Source organism: Triticum aestivum, chromosome 1B (assembly GCF_018294505.1).
Source record: "Triticum aestivum cultivar Chinese Spring chromosome 1B, IWGSC CS RefSeq v2.1, whole genome shotgun sequence".
In the NCBI taxonomy this organism is placed as follows: Eukaryota; Viridiplantae; Streptophyta; class Magnoliopsida; order Poales; family Poaceae; genus Triticum; species Triticum aestivum.
Genome location: NC_057795.1, coordinates 464,144,399 through 464,162,361, shown reverse-complemented (window position 1 = coordinate 464,162,361; position 17,963 = coordinate 464,144,399). Strand labels below are relative to the sequence as shown.

The window sequence follows — 17,963 nt, the reverse complement described above, 5'->3', positions numbered from 1 at the left end:
TCCATTTGCCATATCTCATAATCATAGTATGCGGCAATTGCTAACATGATTCGGACGGACTTCAGCTTCGCTACAGGAGAAAAAGTTTCATCGTAGTCAACCCCTTGAACTCGTCGATAACCCTTAGCGACAAGTCGAGCTTTATAGATGGTAACGTTACCATCTGCGTCCGTATTCTTCTTAAAGATTCATTTGTTTTCTATCCCTCGCCGATCATCGGGCAAGTCTATCAAAGTCCACACTTTGTTTTCATACATGGATCCTATCTCGGATTGCATGGCTTCAAGCCATTTGTTGGAATTTGGGCCCGCCATTGCTTCTTCATAGTTCGAAGGTTCACCGTTGTCTAACAACATGATTTCCAGGACAGGGTTGCCATACCACTCTAGTGTGGAACGTGTCCTCGTGGACCTACGAAGTTCAGTAGTAACTTGATCCGAAGTACCTTGATCATCATTGTTAATTTCCTCTCTAGTCGGCGCAGGCACCACAAGAACTTTTTCCTGAGCTGCGCTACTTACCGGTTCAAGAGGTAGTACTTCATGAAGTTCCACTTTCCTCCCACTTACTTCTTTCGAGAGAAACTCTTTCTCCAGAAAGGACCTGTTCTTGGCAACAAAGATCTTGCCTTCGGATTTGAGGTAGAAGGTATACCCAATGGTTTCCTTAGGGTATCCTATGAGGACGCATTTTTCCGACATGGGTTTGAGTTTTTCAGGTTGAAGTTTCTTGACATAAGCATCGCATCCCCAAACTTTTAGTAACGACAGCTTAGGTTTCTTCCCAAACCATAATTCATATGGTGTCATCTCAACGATTTAGATGGTGCCCTATTTAAAGTGAATGTAGCTGTCTCTAGAGCGTATCCCCAAAATGATAGCGGTAAATCGGTGAGTGACATCATAGATCGCACCATATCCAATAGAGTGCGATTACGACGCTCGGACACACCGTTACGCTGAGGTGTTCCAGGCGGCGTGAGTTGTGAAACGATTCCACATTTCCTTAAGTGCGTACCAAATTCGTGACTTAAATATTCTCCTCCACGATCTGATCGTAAGAACTTTATTTTTGGTCACGTTGATTCTCTACCTCATTCTGAAATTCCTTGAACTTTTCAAAGGTCTCAGACCTGTGTTTCATTAAGTAGACATACCCATATCTACTTAAGTCATCACTGAGAGTGAGAACATAATGATAGCCACCGCGAGCCTCAACGCTCATTGGACCGCACACATCAGTATGTATGATTTCCAATAAGTTGGTTGCCGGCTCCATTGTTTCGGAGAATGGAGTCTTGGTCATTTTGCCCATGAGGCATGGTTCGCATGTGTCAAATGATTCATAATCAAGAGACTCCAAAAGTCCATCAGCATGGAGCTTCTTCGTGCGTTTGACACCAATGTGACCAAGGCGGCAGTGCCACAAGTATGTGGGACTATCGTTATCAACTTTACATCTTTTGCTATTCACACTATGAATATGTGTAACATCACGTTCGAGATTCATTAAGAATAAACCATTGACCAGCGGGGCATGACCATAAAACATATCTCTCATATAAATAGAACAACCATTATTCTCGGATTTAAATGAGTAGCCATCTCGTATTAAACGAGATCCAGATACAATGTTCATGATCAAAGCTGGCACTAAATAACAATTATTGAGGTTTAAAACTAATCCCATAGGTAAATGTAGAGGTAGTGTGCCGACGGCGATCACATCGACCTTGGAACCATTCCCGACACGCATCGTCACCTCGTCCTTCGCCAGTCTCCGCTTATTCTGCAGCTCCTGTTTTGAGTTACAAATATGAGCAACCGCATAGGTATCAAATACCCAGGAGCTACTATGAGTACTGGTAAGGTACACATCAATTACATGTATATCACATATACCTTTAGTGTTGCCGGCCTTCTTGTCCGCTAAGTATTTGGGGCAGTTCCGCTTCCAGTGTCCCCTTCCCTTGCAATAAAAGCACTCAGTCTCAGGTTTGGGTCCATTCTTTGGCTTCTTCCCGGCAACTGGCTTACCGGGCGCGGCAACTCCCTTGCCGTCCTTCTTGAAGTTCTTCTTACCCTTGCCTTTCTTGAAACTAGTGGTTTTATTGATCATCAACACTTGATGTTCCTTTTTGATTTCCACCTCCACTGATTTCAGCATTGAAAATACTTCAGGAATAGTTTTCACCATCCCCTGCATATTCTAGTTCATCACAAAGCTCTTGTAGCTAGGTGGGAGCGACTGAAGTATTCTATCAATGACCGCCTCGTCCGGGAGGTTAATGTCCAGCTGGGACAAGCGGTTGTGCAACCCAGACATTTTGAGTATGCGCTCACTGACAGAACTATTTTCCTCCATCTTACAACTGTAGAACTTGCCGAAGACTTCATATCTCTCGACCCGGGCATGAGCTTGGAAAACCATTTTCAGCTCTTCGAACATCTCATATGCTCCGTGTTGCTCAAAACGCTTTTGCAGCCCCGGTTCTAAGCTGTAAAGCATTGCCGCACTGAACGAGGGAGTAATCATCAGCACGCGACTGCCAAGTGTTCATAACATCTTGGTTCTCTGGGATGGGTGCTTCACCTAGCGGTGCTTCTAGGGCATATGCTTTCTTGGCAGCTATGAGGATGATCCTCAGGTTCCGGAACCAGTCCGTATAGTTGCTGCCATCATCTTTCAGCTTGGTTTTCTCTAGGAACGCGTTGAAGTTGAGGTTGACATGAGCGTTGGCCATTTGATCTACAAGACATTTTGCGAAGGTTTTTAGACTAAGTTCATGATAATTAAGTTCATCTAATCAAATTATTTAATGAACTCCCACTCAGATTAGACATCCCTCTAGTCATCTAAGTGATACATGATCCGACTTAACTAGACCGTGTCCGATCATCACGTGAGACGGACTAGTCATCATCGGTGAACATCTCCATGTTGATCATATCTTCCATATGACTCATGTTTGACCTTTCGGTCTCTTGTGTTCCGAGGCCATGTATGTACATGCTAGGCTCGTCAAGTCAACCTAAGTGTTTTGCATGTGTAAATCTGTCTTACACCCGTTGTATGTGGATGTTGGAATCTATCACACCCGATCATCACGTGGTGCTTCGAAACAACGAACTTTCACAACGGCACACAGTTAGGGGGAACACTTTCTTGAAATTATTGTGAGGGATCATCTTATTTACTACCGTCGTTCTAAGCAAATAAGATGCAAAAAACATGATAAACATCACATGCAATCAAATAGTGACATGATATGGCCAATATCATATTTCTCCTTTGATCTCCATCTTCGGGGCGCCATGATCATCTTCGTCACCGGCATGACACCATGATCTCCATCATCGTGTCTCCATGAAGTTGTTCGCCAACTATTACTTCTACTACTATGGCTAACAGTTTAGCAATAAAGTAAAGTAATTACATGGTGTTTATTCATTGACACATAGGTCATACAATAATTAAGACAACTCCTATGGCTCCTGCCGGTTGTCATACTCATCGACATGCAAGTCGTGATTCCTATTACAAGAACATGATCAATCTCATACATCACATATATATCATTCATCACAACCTTTTTGGCCATATCACATCACAAGGCATATGCTGCAAAAACAAGTTAAACGTCCTTTAATTGTTGTTGCATGTTTTTACGTGGCTGCAAAAGGGTTCTAGCAAGAACATTTCTTACCTACGTAAAACCACAATGTGATATGCCAATTTCTATTTACCCTTCATAAGGACTCTTTTCATCGAATCCGATACGACTAAAGTGGGAGAGACAGACACCCGCTAGCCACCTTATGCAACTAGTGCATGTCAGTCGATGGAACCTATCTCACGTATGCGTACGTGTAAGGTCGGTCCGGGCTGCTTCATCCCACGATGCCGCCAAAATAAGATAAGACTAGTAGTGGCAAGAAAATTGACAACATCTACGCCCACAACAAGATTGTGTTCTACTCGTGCATAGAAACTACGCATAGACCTAGCTCTGATACCACTATTGGGGAACGTTGCAGAAAAAAAAATTCTATGCTTCACCAAGATCAATCTATGGAGTCATCTAGCAACGAGAGAGAGGAGTGCATCTACATACCCTTGTAGATCACGCGCGGAAGCGTTCAAGAGAACGGAGTTGAGGGAGTCGTACTCGTCGTGATCCAAATCACCGAAGATCCTAGTGCCGAACGGACGGCACCTCCGCGTTCAACACACGTACGGTTGGGAAAGATGTCTCCTCCTTCTTGATCCAGCAAGGGGAAGGGAGAGGTTGATGGAGATCCAGCAGCACGACGGCGTGGTGGTGGAAGTAGCGGTGATCTCGGTAGGGCTTCGCCAAGCTCAGCGAGAGGGAGAGGTGTTGCAGAGGGAGAGGGAGGCGCCAGGAGCAGGGGTGCGCAGCCCTCCCTCCCCCCTCTTTATATAGGGGCCCTGGGGGGGAGCCGGCCCCCTAGAGATTGAATCTCAAGGGGGGGGGCAAGGGGGGGGGGGACTTGCCCCCCAAGCCAAGTGGGGCGCCCCCCACCCCTAGGGTTTCCAACCCTAGGCGCAGGGGGAGGCCCAAGGGGGGCGCACCAGCCCACCAGGGGCTGGTTCCCCTCCCACTTCAGCCCATGGGCCCCTCCGGGATAGGTGGCCCCACCCGATGGACCCCCGGGACCCTTCCGGTGGTCCTAGTACAATACCGGTGAACCCTGAAACTTTCCCGGTTGCCGAAAATGTACTTCCTATATACAATTCTTCACCTCCGGACCGTTCGGAACTCCTCGTGACGTCCGGGATCTCATCCGGGACTCCGAACAACTTTTGGGTTACCGCATACTAATATCTCTACAACCCTAGCGTCACCGAACCTTAAGTGTGTAGACCCTACGGGTTCGGGAGACACGCAGACATGACCGAGACGATTCTCCGGTCAGTAACCAACAGCGGGATCTGGATACCCATGTTGGCTCCCACATGCTCCTCGATGATCTCATCGGATGAACGACGATGTCGAGGATTCAAGTAATCCCGTATACAATTCCCTTTGTCAATTGGTATGTTACTTGCCCGAGATTCGATCGTCGGTATCCCAATACCTCGTTCAATCTCGTTACCGGCAAGTCACTTTACTCGTACCGTAATGCATGATCCCGTGACCAAACACTTGGTCACATTGAGCTCATTATGATGATGCATTACCGAGTGGGCCTAGAGATACCTCTCCGTCATACGGAGTGACAAATCCCAGTCTCGATCCGTGTCAACCCAACAGATACTTTCGGGGATACCTGTAGTATACCTTTATAGTCACCCAGTTACGTTGTGACGTTTGGTACACCCAAAGCACTCCTACGGCATCCGGGAGTTACACGATCTCATGGTCTAAGGAAATGATACTTGACATTGGAAAAGCTCTAGCAAACGAACTACATGATCTTGTGCTATGCTTAGGGTTGGGTCTTGTCCATCACATCATTCTCCTAATGATGTGATCCCGTTATCAATGATATCCAATGTCCATAGTCAGAAAACCATGACTATCTGTTGATCAACGAGCTAGTCAACTAGAGGCTCACTAGGGACATGTTATGGTCTATGTATTCACACATGTATTATGATTTCCGGATAACACAATTATAGCATGAATAATAGACAATCATCATGAACAAGGAAATATAATAATAATCATTTTATTATTGCTTTTAGGGCATATTTCCAATAGAGTGTTCCATAACCAGGGACATTCCATCATTATTCGAATACAGTTTTACTATTTATCAGACGTCTGATTCTAAATTCGCTTCAGGTAGTGTTTTTTTTTGTCCGTCCGATGCACACCAATCTCTGCGTGTCATCAGTCCTCAACCATGTGTATACTAGATCGTTCTCTGTCACGGGCTTTGTTGGGCTTTCCGGGTTTGCGGTTCTTCATTTGGTCACACTTTTTCGACCCGCTTTCCTTAGTCGTGGGCGGATGCCTTTGTTTAGCTGGGGAGCGGATTGGATGGGGTTGACCGAGATGGCTAGAAACGGCGAAGTGAAGGGGGCTCCTCACCGGTGATTAGCGGCAAGGCCGGCCGGGCGGAGATGGCGGGCGACGAGCCTCCTGCGGCGAGAAGGCGTGCTTCACTGGGACGGTTATAGGGGGGGATGTTGGTCTGGAGAGGAGCTCGACGAACCTTTCCCATCGTGCTCGCCATCAAAAAGCTCACGTCTGTAGCGAAGCTTATAGTCGCCGGCGCGGGCGCAAGGTATTTCGTCTCCCTACTGCCCTTCCTGTCCAACTTTTTGCCCTAGGTGTTATGTCTCCTTGTGCCCGATTTCAGTTCATCATCATGGTCACTGGTCAAAGATCTGCATGTTCAGTTCGCATGCTTGATGCAAGATAGGGAGGATTGTTTTGTTTATCTTCTGGGCAGCGCTAGCAATTTCATGTGTTAGTGTAGTTCATCATGCGTCGGAGGGTGTGGTGTCACAGACTCTTGTGCTCAGCAGAAAAGTAATGTAAAGTCACTTTCTATCAAGTTTTGAGTTTATTATTTATAACCTTATGGGAAATCTGCCGCTAGTACTAGTTGTTACACATGTGCTCTTTTGTAAAGAAATGGAAATTCACATCCAGTCAAGTTTTGAGTTGTTCACATTTCCTAGGTAAAATAATTTTTTTTCAGATTTCCTTCTCAGTATTTCAACCAACTAAGATGTTTCTATCATTTCTAAATTTCAGCTTTTTATGCACACCATGCAATTTTCAGTATGCAGGGGTAGGGATTGGGGTAAGGGGCGTACCTTAGTTGACCCCGCAGGCGGCGGCTCCAAGTTTTCGTGATCTGGATCGCAAGGAGCATCACACCCAGCTTAGTTGAGGATTTCTACAGTTCTTAGTCTCCTTGTGTTTCAGTTTTTCTCTCATTGATGGTTTAGTTTTTAGTCTCAGTTTCATACTTCTTAGTACCATTTTTTGGACGACAAAGCTAAATTTCTGCCGACTGGTCGTTAGCGACAGGCACGTACGATTCGCTCGCCTCGTCCGATTCCCATCACGCGGTCAAGATTCATCAAGGCGCTCCACTCTGTGAGAAAAAGAAAGGGCGGCCAGGACAGGATTCGAACCCTCGACCTCCTACAGGTGCACCACTACAGTAATCAATTAACCCAGACTTTGTTGTTGTCAAAAGCGCCCAGACTATGAATGTATTGCGTAGTGCCTCTTTGTTCAAGATTTAAAATGTGAACGACTTCCTAACTTGATGGCGAATTTAGTGGGAAGAATCCGGAGACTATGGCATTGACTGCCGTGATTTTTTTCTCTAATGTGAAACGCACACTAACCAGCTCAGCTAGACTATTTGCTGCGCAAAAGAATGCACATCATACTATTTGACCATTCGCTGTTGCTTCCTTTTTCTTTTTTCTTCGAAGAGTTGATTAAATATCCCCGGTAGTTTTTCTATGAATAGCATGATAACTCACACATTGCAGACCCGATAACTTATTTACCCCTGTCCTGGTAACTTTGGCGACCGAAGGGGGTGGGGTGGGGTTGGAGTTGATGAACTTTTGTGTGATAGCATGGTACTCACACATCGCAGACCTGATAACTTCTGCACCTTATCCCGGTAACTTTGGCAACGAGGGGGGGGGGGGGGGGGAGGAGTTGATGAAATATCCCCTCGATAGCTTTTGTGACATTAGCATGGTAACTCACACATCGTAGACCTGGTAGCTTATGTACAAATATCGTGGTAGCTTTTTTGACCCAGAAAAAACTAGTGTAAACATACATTTGATAACTTTTTGTATGAATAGCATGGTAACTCACACATCGCAGACCTGATAACTTATGCACCCATCCTGGTAACTTTGGCGAGGGGGTTGTTTACAAACATCCACCCGATAACTTTTGTGTAAATACTTTGGTACTATACGCATCATATATGTGATAACTCACACACAAACATCGTGGTAACTTTAACCCGACCTGATAAGAAGGTTAGAGTAACCAGGTTTATGCCCCGATAATAACTGTGTAAACAACATGGTAACATATGTAGCACATGTGTGATAATTTACTTAGTGCAGAAGTGGTAACTTTTGATCCGAAAAAGCCGTCGGAACATATGAACATGGGATCTAGTTTAGAAGCTCTCGTCCTGAAGAATTTTTATGTGAAAATGTTTTTCGATCGGACCGGCGTTTGAGCTACAAAACATTTTGAAATTTTGAAATAGGGGAGAATCTAGGATGCCATTAGCTACTATGTCCTTTAGTTCATTTGCACATGGGGAAAAGGTCGGTTGACCATTTTTATTCTCCGGTAATTTCTATATAAACAAAATGGTAACTTATGAACCAGAGACATGATAACTTACTTAGTTTGGGTCTCATAACTTTGACACAAAAAAAATTCGTCGGAACATATCAATATGGGATCTAGTTTCGAAGGTCTCCTAGCGATGAATCTTTTATATGAAGACGGTTTTTCAATTGCGGCGACGTTTTGAGCAACAAAATATTTCGAATTTTGAAATTAAAAGGAATCTTGGCTGACATCATCACTTTTGTATTTTTTGCATGCATGCATATTTGTGCTAAAAGAAAGAAAGAGTGTATGTGAAATGAACCCAAAAATAAAGGAGGAGTCACGGGAGGGAGGCCGGATAGATCGTCCGTGCCTGTTCCTAGAATCAGGACGACTGGACGTTAGCAACGTCCTTTCTAGAATTTTAGGATCATTTTTTACAATTTTAGTCCTTCGTTAGTACAAGTGTCAGACCTTCAGTTAAATTGTTCAATGTTCTTTATTTCATTTTCAGTGTTAGTATTCAATTTTTTAGTATAAGTGATAGTCAGTTATCAGACCTTTATTGTTAAGCATGTCTCCATTAATGTAAGCATGTCTCCATTGTTAAGCATGTCTCCAAACCTTCATTGTTTTATTTTTTAGTATCATTTCAGTCATCAGTCTATTTTTCTCTTCAGTAAGTCTCTCACTCTCAGTGTCTTTCTTTGTTGTCTCTCTATGTCTTCAATCTCTCTTTCTGCAGTTTTTAGTCATCTCATTTTCTTTTCCCTTCTTCAGATGCATCTATGATTTTTTCAGTTCATTTGTTTTTCCTTTTTTCCTTTTGATTTTGTTGTGTTTTTTTCAACACGTCTCTACTTTTTCTCAATACACGATGTATATTTTTAGTATAAGTGTTCAGTCAGTTATCAGACCTTCAGTTTTAAGCATGTCTCCATTGTTTTGTATAAGTGTTCGGACCTTCATTGTTTTAGTTTTTAGTACCATTTCAATTCATTAGTTTGTTTATCTTATTTCTTCATTTTATAATTCAGTGACCTTAGTTTCTTTCATCACTGATGGTTAAGTAGGTTAGTTATCATAGGTAGTGGAAGTTCCGTCAGCTATCATATCAGTGTTTCTCTTATTTTTGTTTTTCTCAATCTTCTCATTCTTCGTTCATATCAAATTATTATTTTTCCCGTCACTTCCCAGTCTATCTTTTGCATTCATATTCTTGTCTCCTGCTAAAGCAGCTCTAGATAGGATTTCAATGCTGAGCTACTTTTGCATTGCTGTAGATAGGATTTCGATGCTTATCTACTGTGATAGCCTTCTTTGTCTTGAGTACTCTTAGGCTATCTTTTATTCTTTTATTCAAGTTGCCTTTTTGTCCCTGAACTTGATCTATGGTGAATTGTATATTTTAGTTCAGCTTTGTTTATCATTCCTTTGTTTGTTATTTTCTTTGTCATGGTTCACACTTCTTAGTCTTTTAGTATGTTATTTTTGCTCCTCGGTCATTCTGTGATAGACTCTTTATCTGTTACTTTCGTTCTTCAGTCACTCTTCTAAGTCCTTAAGTATGTTCTTATAGCCTCTCAGTTACCAAAGACAGACAGAAAATGTGTTCTGTAAGTTCCACCTAATTCACTTGTTAGTTAGTTTTCTCGTATTTTTATGTCCTATGTAGTAGCGAGTGCCTCTTTCATTCGCTTGTCTCTATAAGGTGGATATGAAGTTCAATTCAGCTCTACATGGAGAACAAGAATCCTTTTACATCCCTGTTTTCTGCAAATTCCATGCCTTGTCTGCAAGTTTTGTGATGGTTGTCCTAGGTATATCCAGTCATTAGGTTTATTTACATGAGTTCTGCCCGGGGAGAGGTAAGGCGGCCTATTCATTTTTTCATAGATAACTACATAATTTCTTTGAACATTTCAATAAGACGGAACACATCTAGCTCATTGTTAGTTTTTCTTTTTGCCTATGACATTTTTTTCAGCACTAACAAGTAACAAATCTCATTCACCACACACGCACAAATGCGTGCCAAGTCTGCTTATCGGAAACTTCGAGAGATCATTTTAGCAGGAGACTTAGAGAGATCAGTGGAAACAATCTACACAAATACCCTTTCTTTTCTACTCCTGTTCTCTGTAGCTCTCTCTCATCGCTCTTTTGCTCATCCTTTTTTTGTTTGCTGCACAGATCACTCCATGTAATGCAAGGATTGGAGGCAATTTGTGCTTTCAGGTAACAGAGCGGCCCACATATGTTGTTGAGCTGAAGAAAGGGCTCACATCCATGGCGATAACCGGGAGAGCTTCACTGGGGTACGAGCTTTAAGAGGGATATTTGGTTCATTTCAACATGGATGGCTTGGTGCCAGCGAGGTTGACGAAGCCATGGACTCTGCCGTGTTCACTAAGTCCATTGACATGAACGAACATGAGCTTTTCAAGCTTTTTGTCCTTTTGACGTTCAGTCTTGTTACGTGAGGGTGCCTTTTGTTCACCGCATGACCAAGACTAACATCGATCAATAGACGATGTACATCATCCCTTTGTCAGATTATTTTGTTCATTTTTCCTTCATTATTTGTAGTAAATTTATTTTGTATTTAGCTTTTATATGTCTCCATACGTAAAGTTAAATAAATCCGTTTATCTCATTTTTCATGTGTTTTATACGTCCTTACACAAGCAGCTATATATAGTCATCCTACTTTCGAATTCATCATTTTATAGCTTTTCTTCACTGTCAATCTAAATATATTTTTTTGCGGAAACCATCTAATTGGGTTTTATTTGAAAGAAAATTTATTTTCTTCATATGTGAAAACCATGAGGCACCTGGAAAATATCAAAAAAAAATTGAGACATAAATATCAAAACAAGCGGCTTCTAGCTTGAACATCCGGCTTAGACTACACGTAGGAGTGGAGAGCTTTCAGTTAGGTTGTGTATGGACCAGAGTCCAGAGAGCAACTGTAATCGGGTTCGGAAGATTTCCGTTCGAAGAAAACTGGCCCGTTAGTGCGTGGTGGCAGGGAGCCGGGCCGATGGACACAATTTGACTGAGACCAACGAAGAAAAACAGTCACCTTTCTTTTACAGACAAACTTAATACAAGCACTGACACGTGTTGTTGCATCATTGGAAGAAAAATTCGACCTGAAGTGAAATCAAAATCAGCCGTCTGATACAGCCGAGTTTATTAAGCCTTAGCAGGCTGGAAGAAATGCTCGCTGACGCACGCGAGCTTTCACGGATCGAGGCAACACGCTCATCACATTACACCGTAGAGAAGAGAACTCCTGGAATCAGACCTACATGAATCACATGCTGACACTGGTACATGCCGACGTTTTTTCACTGCGCCGCGAGCCCAGCCGAGGCGCCGCTGGTGAACGGCCTCTGGCTGTTGCAGTCGAGGTTGCTCCCGTAGCCGACGCCGAGGACGTCGCAGTAGCGCTTGTAGAACCCGATCCGGTCGACCACCCGGGGGTCCTGCCCACGCCCGCACTCCAGCCCGCCGTTGATGATGTTGGTGATCACGCCGTACCCGGGCACCCGGCCCGCCGCGTTGTCCGCGCCCGTCGGCGTCCACCGCCCCGTGATCACCGCGTGCGACGACGGCTTGTTCGCCTGCGGGGTCATCCAGAACCACAGCGCCGTCTTGAACGCCACCACCGGGTCGGCCGCCACCAGGTCCGGGTTGTTAAGCAGGTCGACGCCGATCGCGCGCCCCGCCGGCCCGTAGTTGTAGTTGAAGGAGAGCTGCATGGGGCCGCGGCCGTAGTACCGCCTGCCGGGCGCGCACGGCCACTCCGGCCTCGGCTGGCAGTAGTCGGACGGCGGGTCGCGCTCCTGCTTGAAGCAGTAGCCCCACGAGAAGGGGCCGTCGGGCGCGGACGGCCACCCGCCGGTGGTCTCGTGGGAGGTCTGGCCCAAGAAGGCGGCCACCTCACGCTTCCGCGTCTCGACGCTCAGCCCCTCGGACGTGCCGGCGAAGGCCGGGAACGCGGCGGCCGCGGCGAGGAACGCATCGTAGGTGTAGAACCCGCGGGCCAGGCACGCCGCGTCGTTGCGGTGGAGGAGGAGCCGCTCGAAGAGGTCCCTGGGCACGATGGACGCCACGCCCTGGCCGCCGGGAGCGGGGCAGCCGCTGCACTGGCTCTGGCAGCCGGCTCCGCACCAGTCAGAGCCGCTGCCGCAGAACCCGAAACGGCTGCAGCAGAGGCAGTTGGGGCACCTCGCGCCGCCAGCCTGTGAGCCGCAGGTCTGGGCACGAGCGGTCGTGGCGAGCGCCGCGGCCAGGACGGCCAGAATAGCCGTCGCCGCCGTGGCTAGACCTAGACTCGGAGGAGCTCTCGGTGCCGACATGGTTTGGTGTTTGCTGCCGGATAAGGCGCGATGTGCCGTCCTTTTATAGACCGATTCTGGGGTCAATCGACGAGAAAGGTCGTCGGCTGCTAGAGTTTTTACAGTTTTTATTTAGGGCATGTGAGCTCGATGGGCTTTTGCCGCGTGCCACGTTCATCGAACATGCAACATCATATCGTGTGCTTACTTCGATTAGATGACTTTTCGTCGATCCGCAGCCTGATATCTTAGTATAATGGCAGGACAAAAGTGTTAGCAGCCGGCCACATGAGCGAAGTGGTGATCTATGTAGTGTACTGTGTATCCTCCGGTCCATTTTACTCCGCGTATTATAGTTATCAAACTCAACAAAATTTAATCAAATTTATATAAAAAAGTATTAACATCAACAACACCAGATATATATACGAAACTACATTCTGTAATGAATCTAAAAATGTTGATTTGGTATTGTGTTGATATTTTTTTTATAAGTTTGATCAAAGTCGAGACATTTTTACTCGAACAAAATTTATATGCAGGCTAAAAATGACCGGAGGGAGTACTATACCACAATATATTAAGGGCCGCGATCCGGTTTCCTACAAAGCCGTCAACAATGCGGCCCTGTATTTAGAGGATTTTTATAGAACCGATGTACCATCTAGAGGTGGTTCTCGTGAGTAAAGAGCTCACAAGCGCTTTTCTTAGAGAACGAGTATTATCCCGGTCTCTACATTTGGACGATGCATACAGTCACTTATTCATAAAGACATCAGAAAATAGTACAACGGGTAATTGGAAGTCATCATCTTAGCAACAATTGTTGCGACTCCTGGCCACTTGATAAAGGAGTGCCGATAGTCCGAGTCTAATACCAAACATACATCACATCAAAGCCTAACATCGTCTAAAGTCGGAGGCCCCATCAAGTCACATACTAGGTTTCGGGTACAAACTGATCCGGCGTGCTCTCATGTGTCGTCGCCATCGTCTTCCACCAATCCATCTTCAAAGCAAAAAACTAAGGCACCGACCTTGCCAGGCCTCTCTGCCGTCGACGCCACCATGACGCCAGACAACATTCTCCTCCTGTGCGAGTCCATCTCTACGCATCAGACGTCGAGTCTCCACTATGCCACGCCACCGAGATCCGCCGCCATCAATGTGTAAGATGAAGCACCGCTCCACCAAAGAAGCCGTCCACTTGTCCCTCGAGCCCGTGTACACCTCCAAGAATGATGCCCCCAGGGGGGGGGGGGGGGGGACGACACCAGAGCGCCGCCGTCATCCGATCTACTGATCTAGGGTTTCTCCCGAAGGTAGCAGATAGAGATCTGGAGCTTCTCCACGGCCGATGCCTTCAAGAAGGTAATGACACAAAAGAGTGCCGCCGTCGCTGGTCTTGGCAACAAGCTAAGAACGAGGGTTTCACCCTGATCCGCTCGACAAACCTCCATCAAGCATCGTGTGCACGGGTCGCCACCGATATAAGTCGTCGCGCAGCAAGCAAGCCGCATCGGCGAGATCAGATCTGTTCGGGGGCCAGACCACTCATGGCGCCTACCCGTCCACCAGGCCCTCCATGCCGACGCCGCCGATTCCGAGGTCAAATGGCACGTCGTCGCAGATCCAATCGCCGCCGCCGAACGCAACCATTGCCGCAAGGCCGGCCGCCGCGCCCGCAACCATCGTCGCCCGAGGCAGAGTCGGCCGATGCCGTCGCCGGTTAAGGCAGGGACGCTTGCCGCGCCATCAAGGCCAGATCGGACGCGCCTCCTCACGCCACGGGGCTCCGCACCACCCCCATGGTGCAGGAGAGAGAGGGGGCCCCGCCACCACCATCGGCCCCCAAGCTATAGGCCGGCGGCGTCCTTCGACGACGACAGAGGGAGGAAGGGAAGGAAGGTGAGCCCCCGGCGGCTAGGGTTTTGCCCCATCCGAGTCACCCGAGCAGGGGCGACGCGGGGGCAAGTTATACCAGGAAGGCAAAGAACTGTGCAGCAGTTCATTGCGCTGCAAGTGCAAAAAATTAAACTGACTGGGGCGCAACTATGGAGTGAACTAAGCCCAAGCATAAATATCAGCTCCCAAAACTGCAAATATCACATTTCGTTACAGTATAATACTACTTTCTATGTTCACAAATATAAGATGTTTTGAATATTTCAATATAGACTACGTACGGACCGAAATAAGTGAATGAACGCATTGAAATGTGTCTATACATTTGATTCACAAAAATATTAGAACGGAGGGAGTAAATTTCAGTGGATACAAAAGTAGACTCCCAAATTGAGGCTGCCACTTCAGGTTCTCGTTAAACCAACTGGTCACGTCCACCATGGCTTGCTCGGCCCGCTCGACAGCAGTTGCGTCATCGCTGTTGTATCTCACAATCCATGGGACACACCAGCGTAGATCTTGACAAAGTGACGAAACTGTAGGCCCAAATATAATGTCAGGATGTTTCTGCAAAATAAATCATATCCGGATGAAAGGGTTCGAACGCTAGTTCTGCAATGATCTCCTATCGATAATGTGTTTCTCCAACCAATCGACAACCCAAAGTACTTTATGGCATCTTTTTCCGTTTTCCATCATGAACATACACTTTCAAGAAACAGTAGGTCACTAGCATATGGATCTAAAATTCATTTGGTCATAAAGTAAAAAAATGTGAATTCTAGCTGTAGAGGCTTGATGACTCTTAATATGGAACGGAGGGAGTACATGATTTGGAAAGAAGCACATGATGCCGTGGAAGCCTTCTTATAGCAGAAGATGGACACCGGAGGGCCACCAGGGGGCCCAGGAGACAGGGGGCGTGCCCAGTAGGGGTGGGCGCGCCCCCGCCCTCCTGGCCAGGGTGTGGGCCCCCTGAGGTGTTTCTTCCGCTCAATAATTCTTATTAATTCCAAAAGTAAGTTTCGTGGAGTTTCAGGATTTTTGGAGCAGTGCAGAATATGTTTCCAATGTTTGCTCCTTTTCCAGCCAGAATTCCAGCTGCCGGCATTTCCCCTCTTCATGGTAAACCTTGTAAAATAATAGAGAATAACCATAGGTATTGAGATATAATGTGTAATAACAACCCATAATGCAATAAATATTGATATAAAAGCATGATGCCAAATGGACGTATCAACTCCCCCAAGCTTAGACCTCGCTTGTCCTCAAGCGAAAGTCGATAACGAAAAATATGTCCACATGTCTAGAGATAGAGGTGTCGATAAAAATAAAATACGAACATGAGGGCATCATGATCATTCTTATAACAGCAACATAAATAGATTTTATCATATGATTTCTTATGCTCAAGTAACAATCAATTCACAATGTCAAGTATGATTCAGAAAACTACATCGGAAGCTAACAAACTATAATCTCAGTCATTGAAGCAATTGCAATTTATCATAACATCAGAAAGAGTCAAGAATAGAGCTTTTCAGCAAGTCCACACACTCAACTATCGTGTAGTCTTCTACAATTGCTAACACTCACGCGGTACTTGTGGTTATGGAGTTTCAGCCGGACACTGAGAAAGATAGGGGCTAATTGTGTTGCCTCCCAACGTATTCACCTTTAGGTGCTGTCAACAATAATAATCCATGCTAACTTACATCCAATTGGATATATATATATCATGATCTTTCAAACATGAGGAGCTTGCAAAAGGATAAATGAAAAAGGGAAAGGTGAAGATCACCTTGACTCAAGCATAAAGTAAAAATATAAAGTAAAAGATAGGCCCTTCTGTAGGATCGAAAGTATGTCTAGAGGGGGGGGGGTGATTAGACTACTTGACCAAATAAAAACTTATCCTTTTCCCAATTTTAGTCTTTGCCAGATTTTAGCTATCTTACCACAAGTCAAGCAATCTTAACACAATTCAAGCAAGCATGCAAAGAGTATATGAGTAGCGGAAAGTAAAGCATGCAACTTGCAAGAATGTAAAGGGAAGGGTTTGGAGGATTCAAACGCAATTGGAGACACAGATGTTTTTGTCGTGGTTCCCATAGGTGGTGCTATCGTACATCCATGTTGATGGAGACTTCAACCCACGAAGGGTAACGGTTGCGCGAGTCCACGGAGGGCTCCACCCACGAAGGGTCCACGAAGAAGCAACCTTGTCTATCCCACCATGGCCGTCGCCCACAAAGGACTTGCCTCACTAGCGGTAGATCTTCACGAAGTAGGCGATCTTTTTGCCCTTACAAACTCCTTGGTTCAACTCCACAATCTTGTCGGAGGCTAGTGACACCTAGCCAATCTAGGAGACACCACTCTCCAAGAAGTAACAAATGGTGTGTTGATGATGAACTCCTTGCTCTTGTGCTTCAAATAATAGTCTTCCCAACACTCAACTCTCTCTCACAGGATTTGGATTTGGTGGAAAGAAGATTTGAGTGGAAAGCAACTTGGGGAAGGCTAGAGATCAAGATTCATATGGTAGGAATGGAATATCTTGGCCTCAACACATGAGTAGGTGGTTCTCTCTCAGAAACAGCAAGTTGGAAGTGTAGGTTAGTTCTGATGGCTCTCTCCACGAATGAAGAGGATGTGGAGGGGTATATATAGCCTCCACACAAAATCTAACCGTTACACACAACTTGCCAAACTCGGTGGGACCGAATTTCTAAACTCGGTCGGACCGATTTAGCAAATCTAGTGACAGTTAGGATTTTCGGTGGGACCGACATGCAACTCGGTAGGACCGATATAGTTAGGGTTAGGGCATAACGTAATCTCGGTGAGACCAATTACACAAACTCGGTGAGACCGATTTTGGTAATAAGCTAACCAGAGAGTTGGTCAGGTAAACTCGGTGGGACCGATTCGCTCATTTTGATGGGACCGAAATGTTACGAAAAGGAAACAGGGAGTTTACATTGCAATCTCGGTGGGACCGATTGCTCATCCCGGTGGTACCGAAACGTAACGAAGGGAAACAGAGAGATTACAATCCCATCTCGGTGGGACCGAGATCCCTATCGGTGAGACCGATTTTCCTAGGGTTTGTGGCAGTGGCTATGTCATCTGAATTCGGTGGCACCGGGTAGAAAGAATCGGTAGGGCCGAGTTTGACTTTTGGTTTAGGTCATATGCGGATGTGAGAAAGTAGTTGAGGGTTTTGGAGCATATCACTAAGCACTGTGGTGCAAAAAACTCATTAAGCAACACCTCATCCCTCCTTGATAGTATTGGCTTTTCCTATAGACTCAATGTGATTTTGGATCACTAAAATATAAAATGTAGAGTCTTGAGCTTTTGAGCTTGAGCCAATCCTTTTGTCCTTAGCATTTTGAGGG

The 17,963-nt window shown here is 45.6% G+C and overlaps 1 protein-coding gene, 1 long non-coding RNA gene and 1 pseudogene across 2 annotated transcripts; 1 reads left to right on the top strand and 2 right to left on the bottom strand.

Annotated features, from left to right (window-relative positions):
• Positions 1–5,929: 5,929 nt before the first annotated feature.
• Positions 5,930–11,029, top strand: LOC123132022 (uncharacterized). Its single transcript, XR_006464453.1, has 2 exons — positions 5,930–6,254; positions 10,499–11,029. It is a non-coding gene; the product is annotated as an uncharacterized lncRNA (long non-coding RNA).
• A 355-nt stretch (positions 11,030–11,384) lies between these two features.
• LOC123132005 (chitinase 2-like) lies at positions 11,385–12,684 on the bottom strand. Its single transcript, XM_044551753.1, has one exon. It carries the CDS (start codon positions 12,673–12,675, stop codon positions 11,662–11,664), a length of 1,014 nt encoding a protein of 337 aa, XP_044407688.1. The 5' UTR covers positions 12,676–12,684; the 3' UTR covers positions 11,385–11,661.
• Positions 12,685–14,889: 2,205 nt separating this feature from the next.
• LOC123078980 (endo-1,3;1,4-beta-D-glucanase-like) overlaps positions 14,890–17,963 on the bottom strand; it is a 95,666-nt pseudogene continuing 92,592 nt past the window's right edge.

Bases quoted from the DNA above. Each gene is read 5' to 3' on its own strand.
- LOC123132005 (XM_044551753.1), bottom strand. From the start codon at position 12,675: ATGTCGGCACCGAGAGCTCCTCCGAGTCTAGGTCTAGCCACGGCGGCG.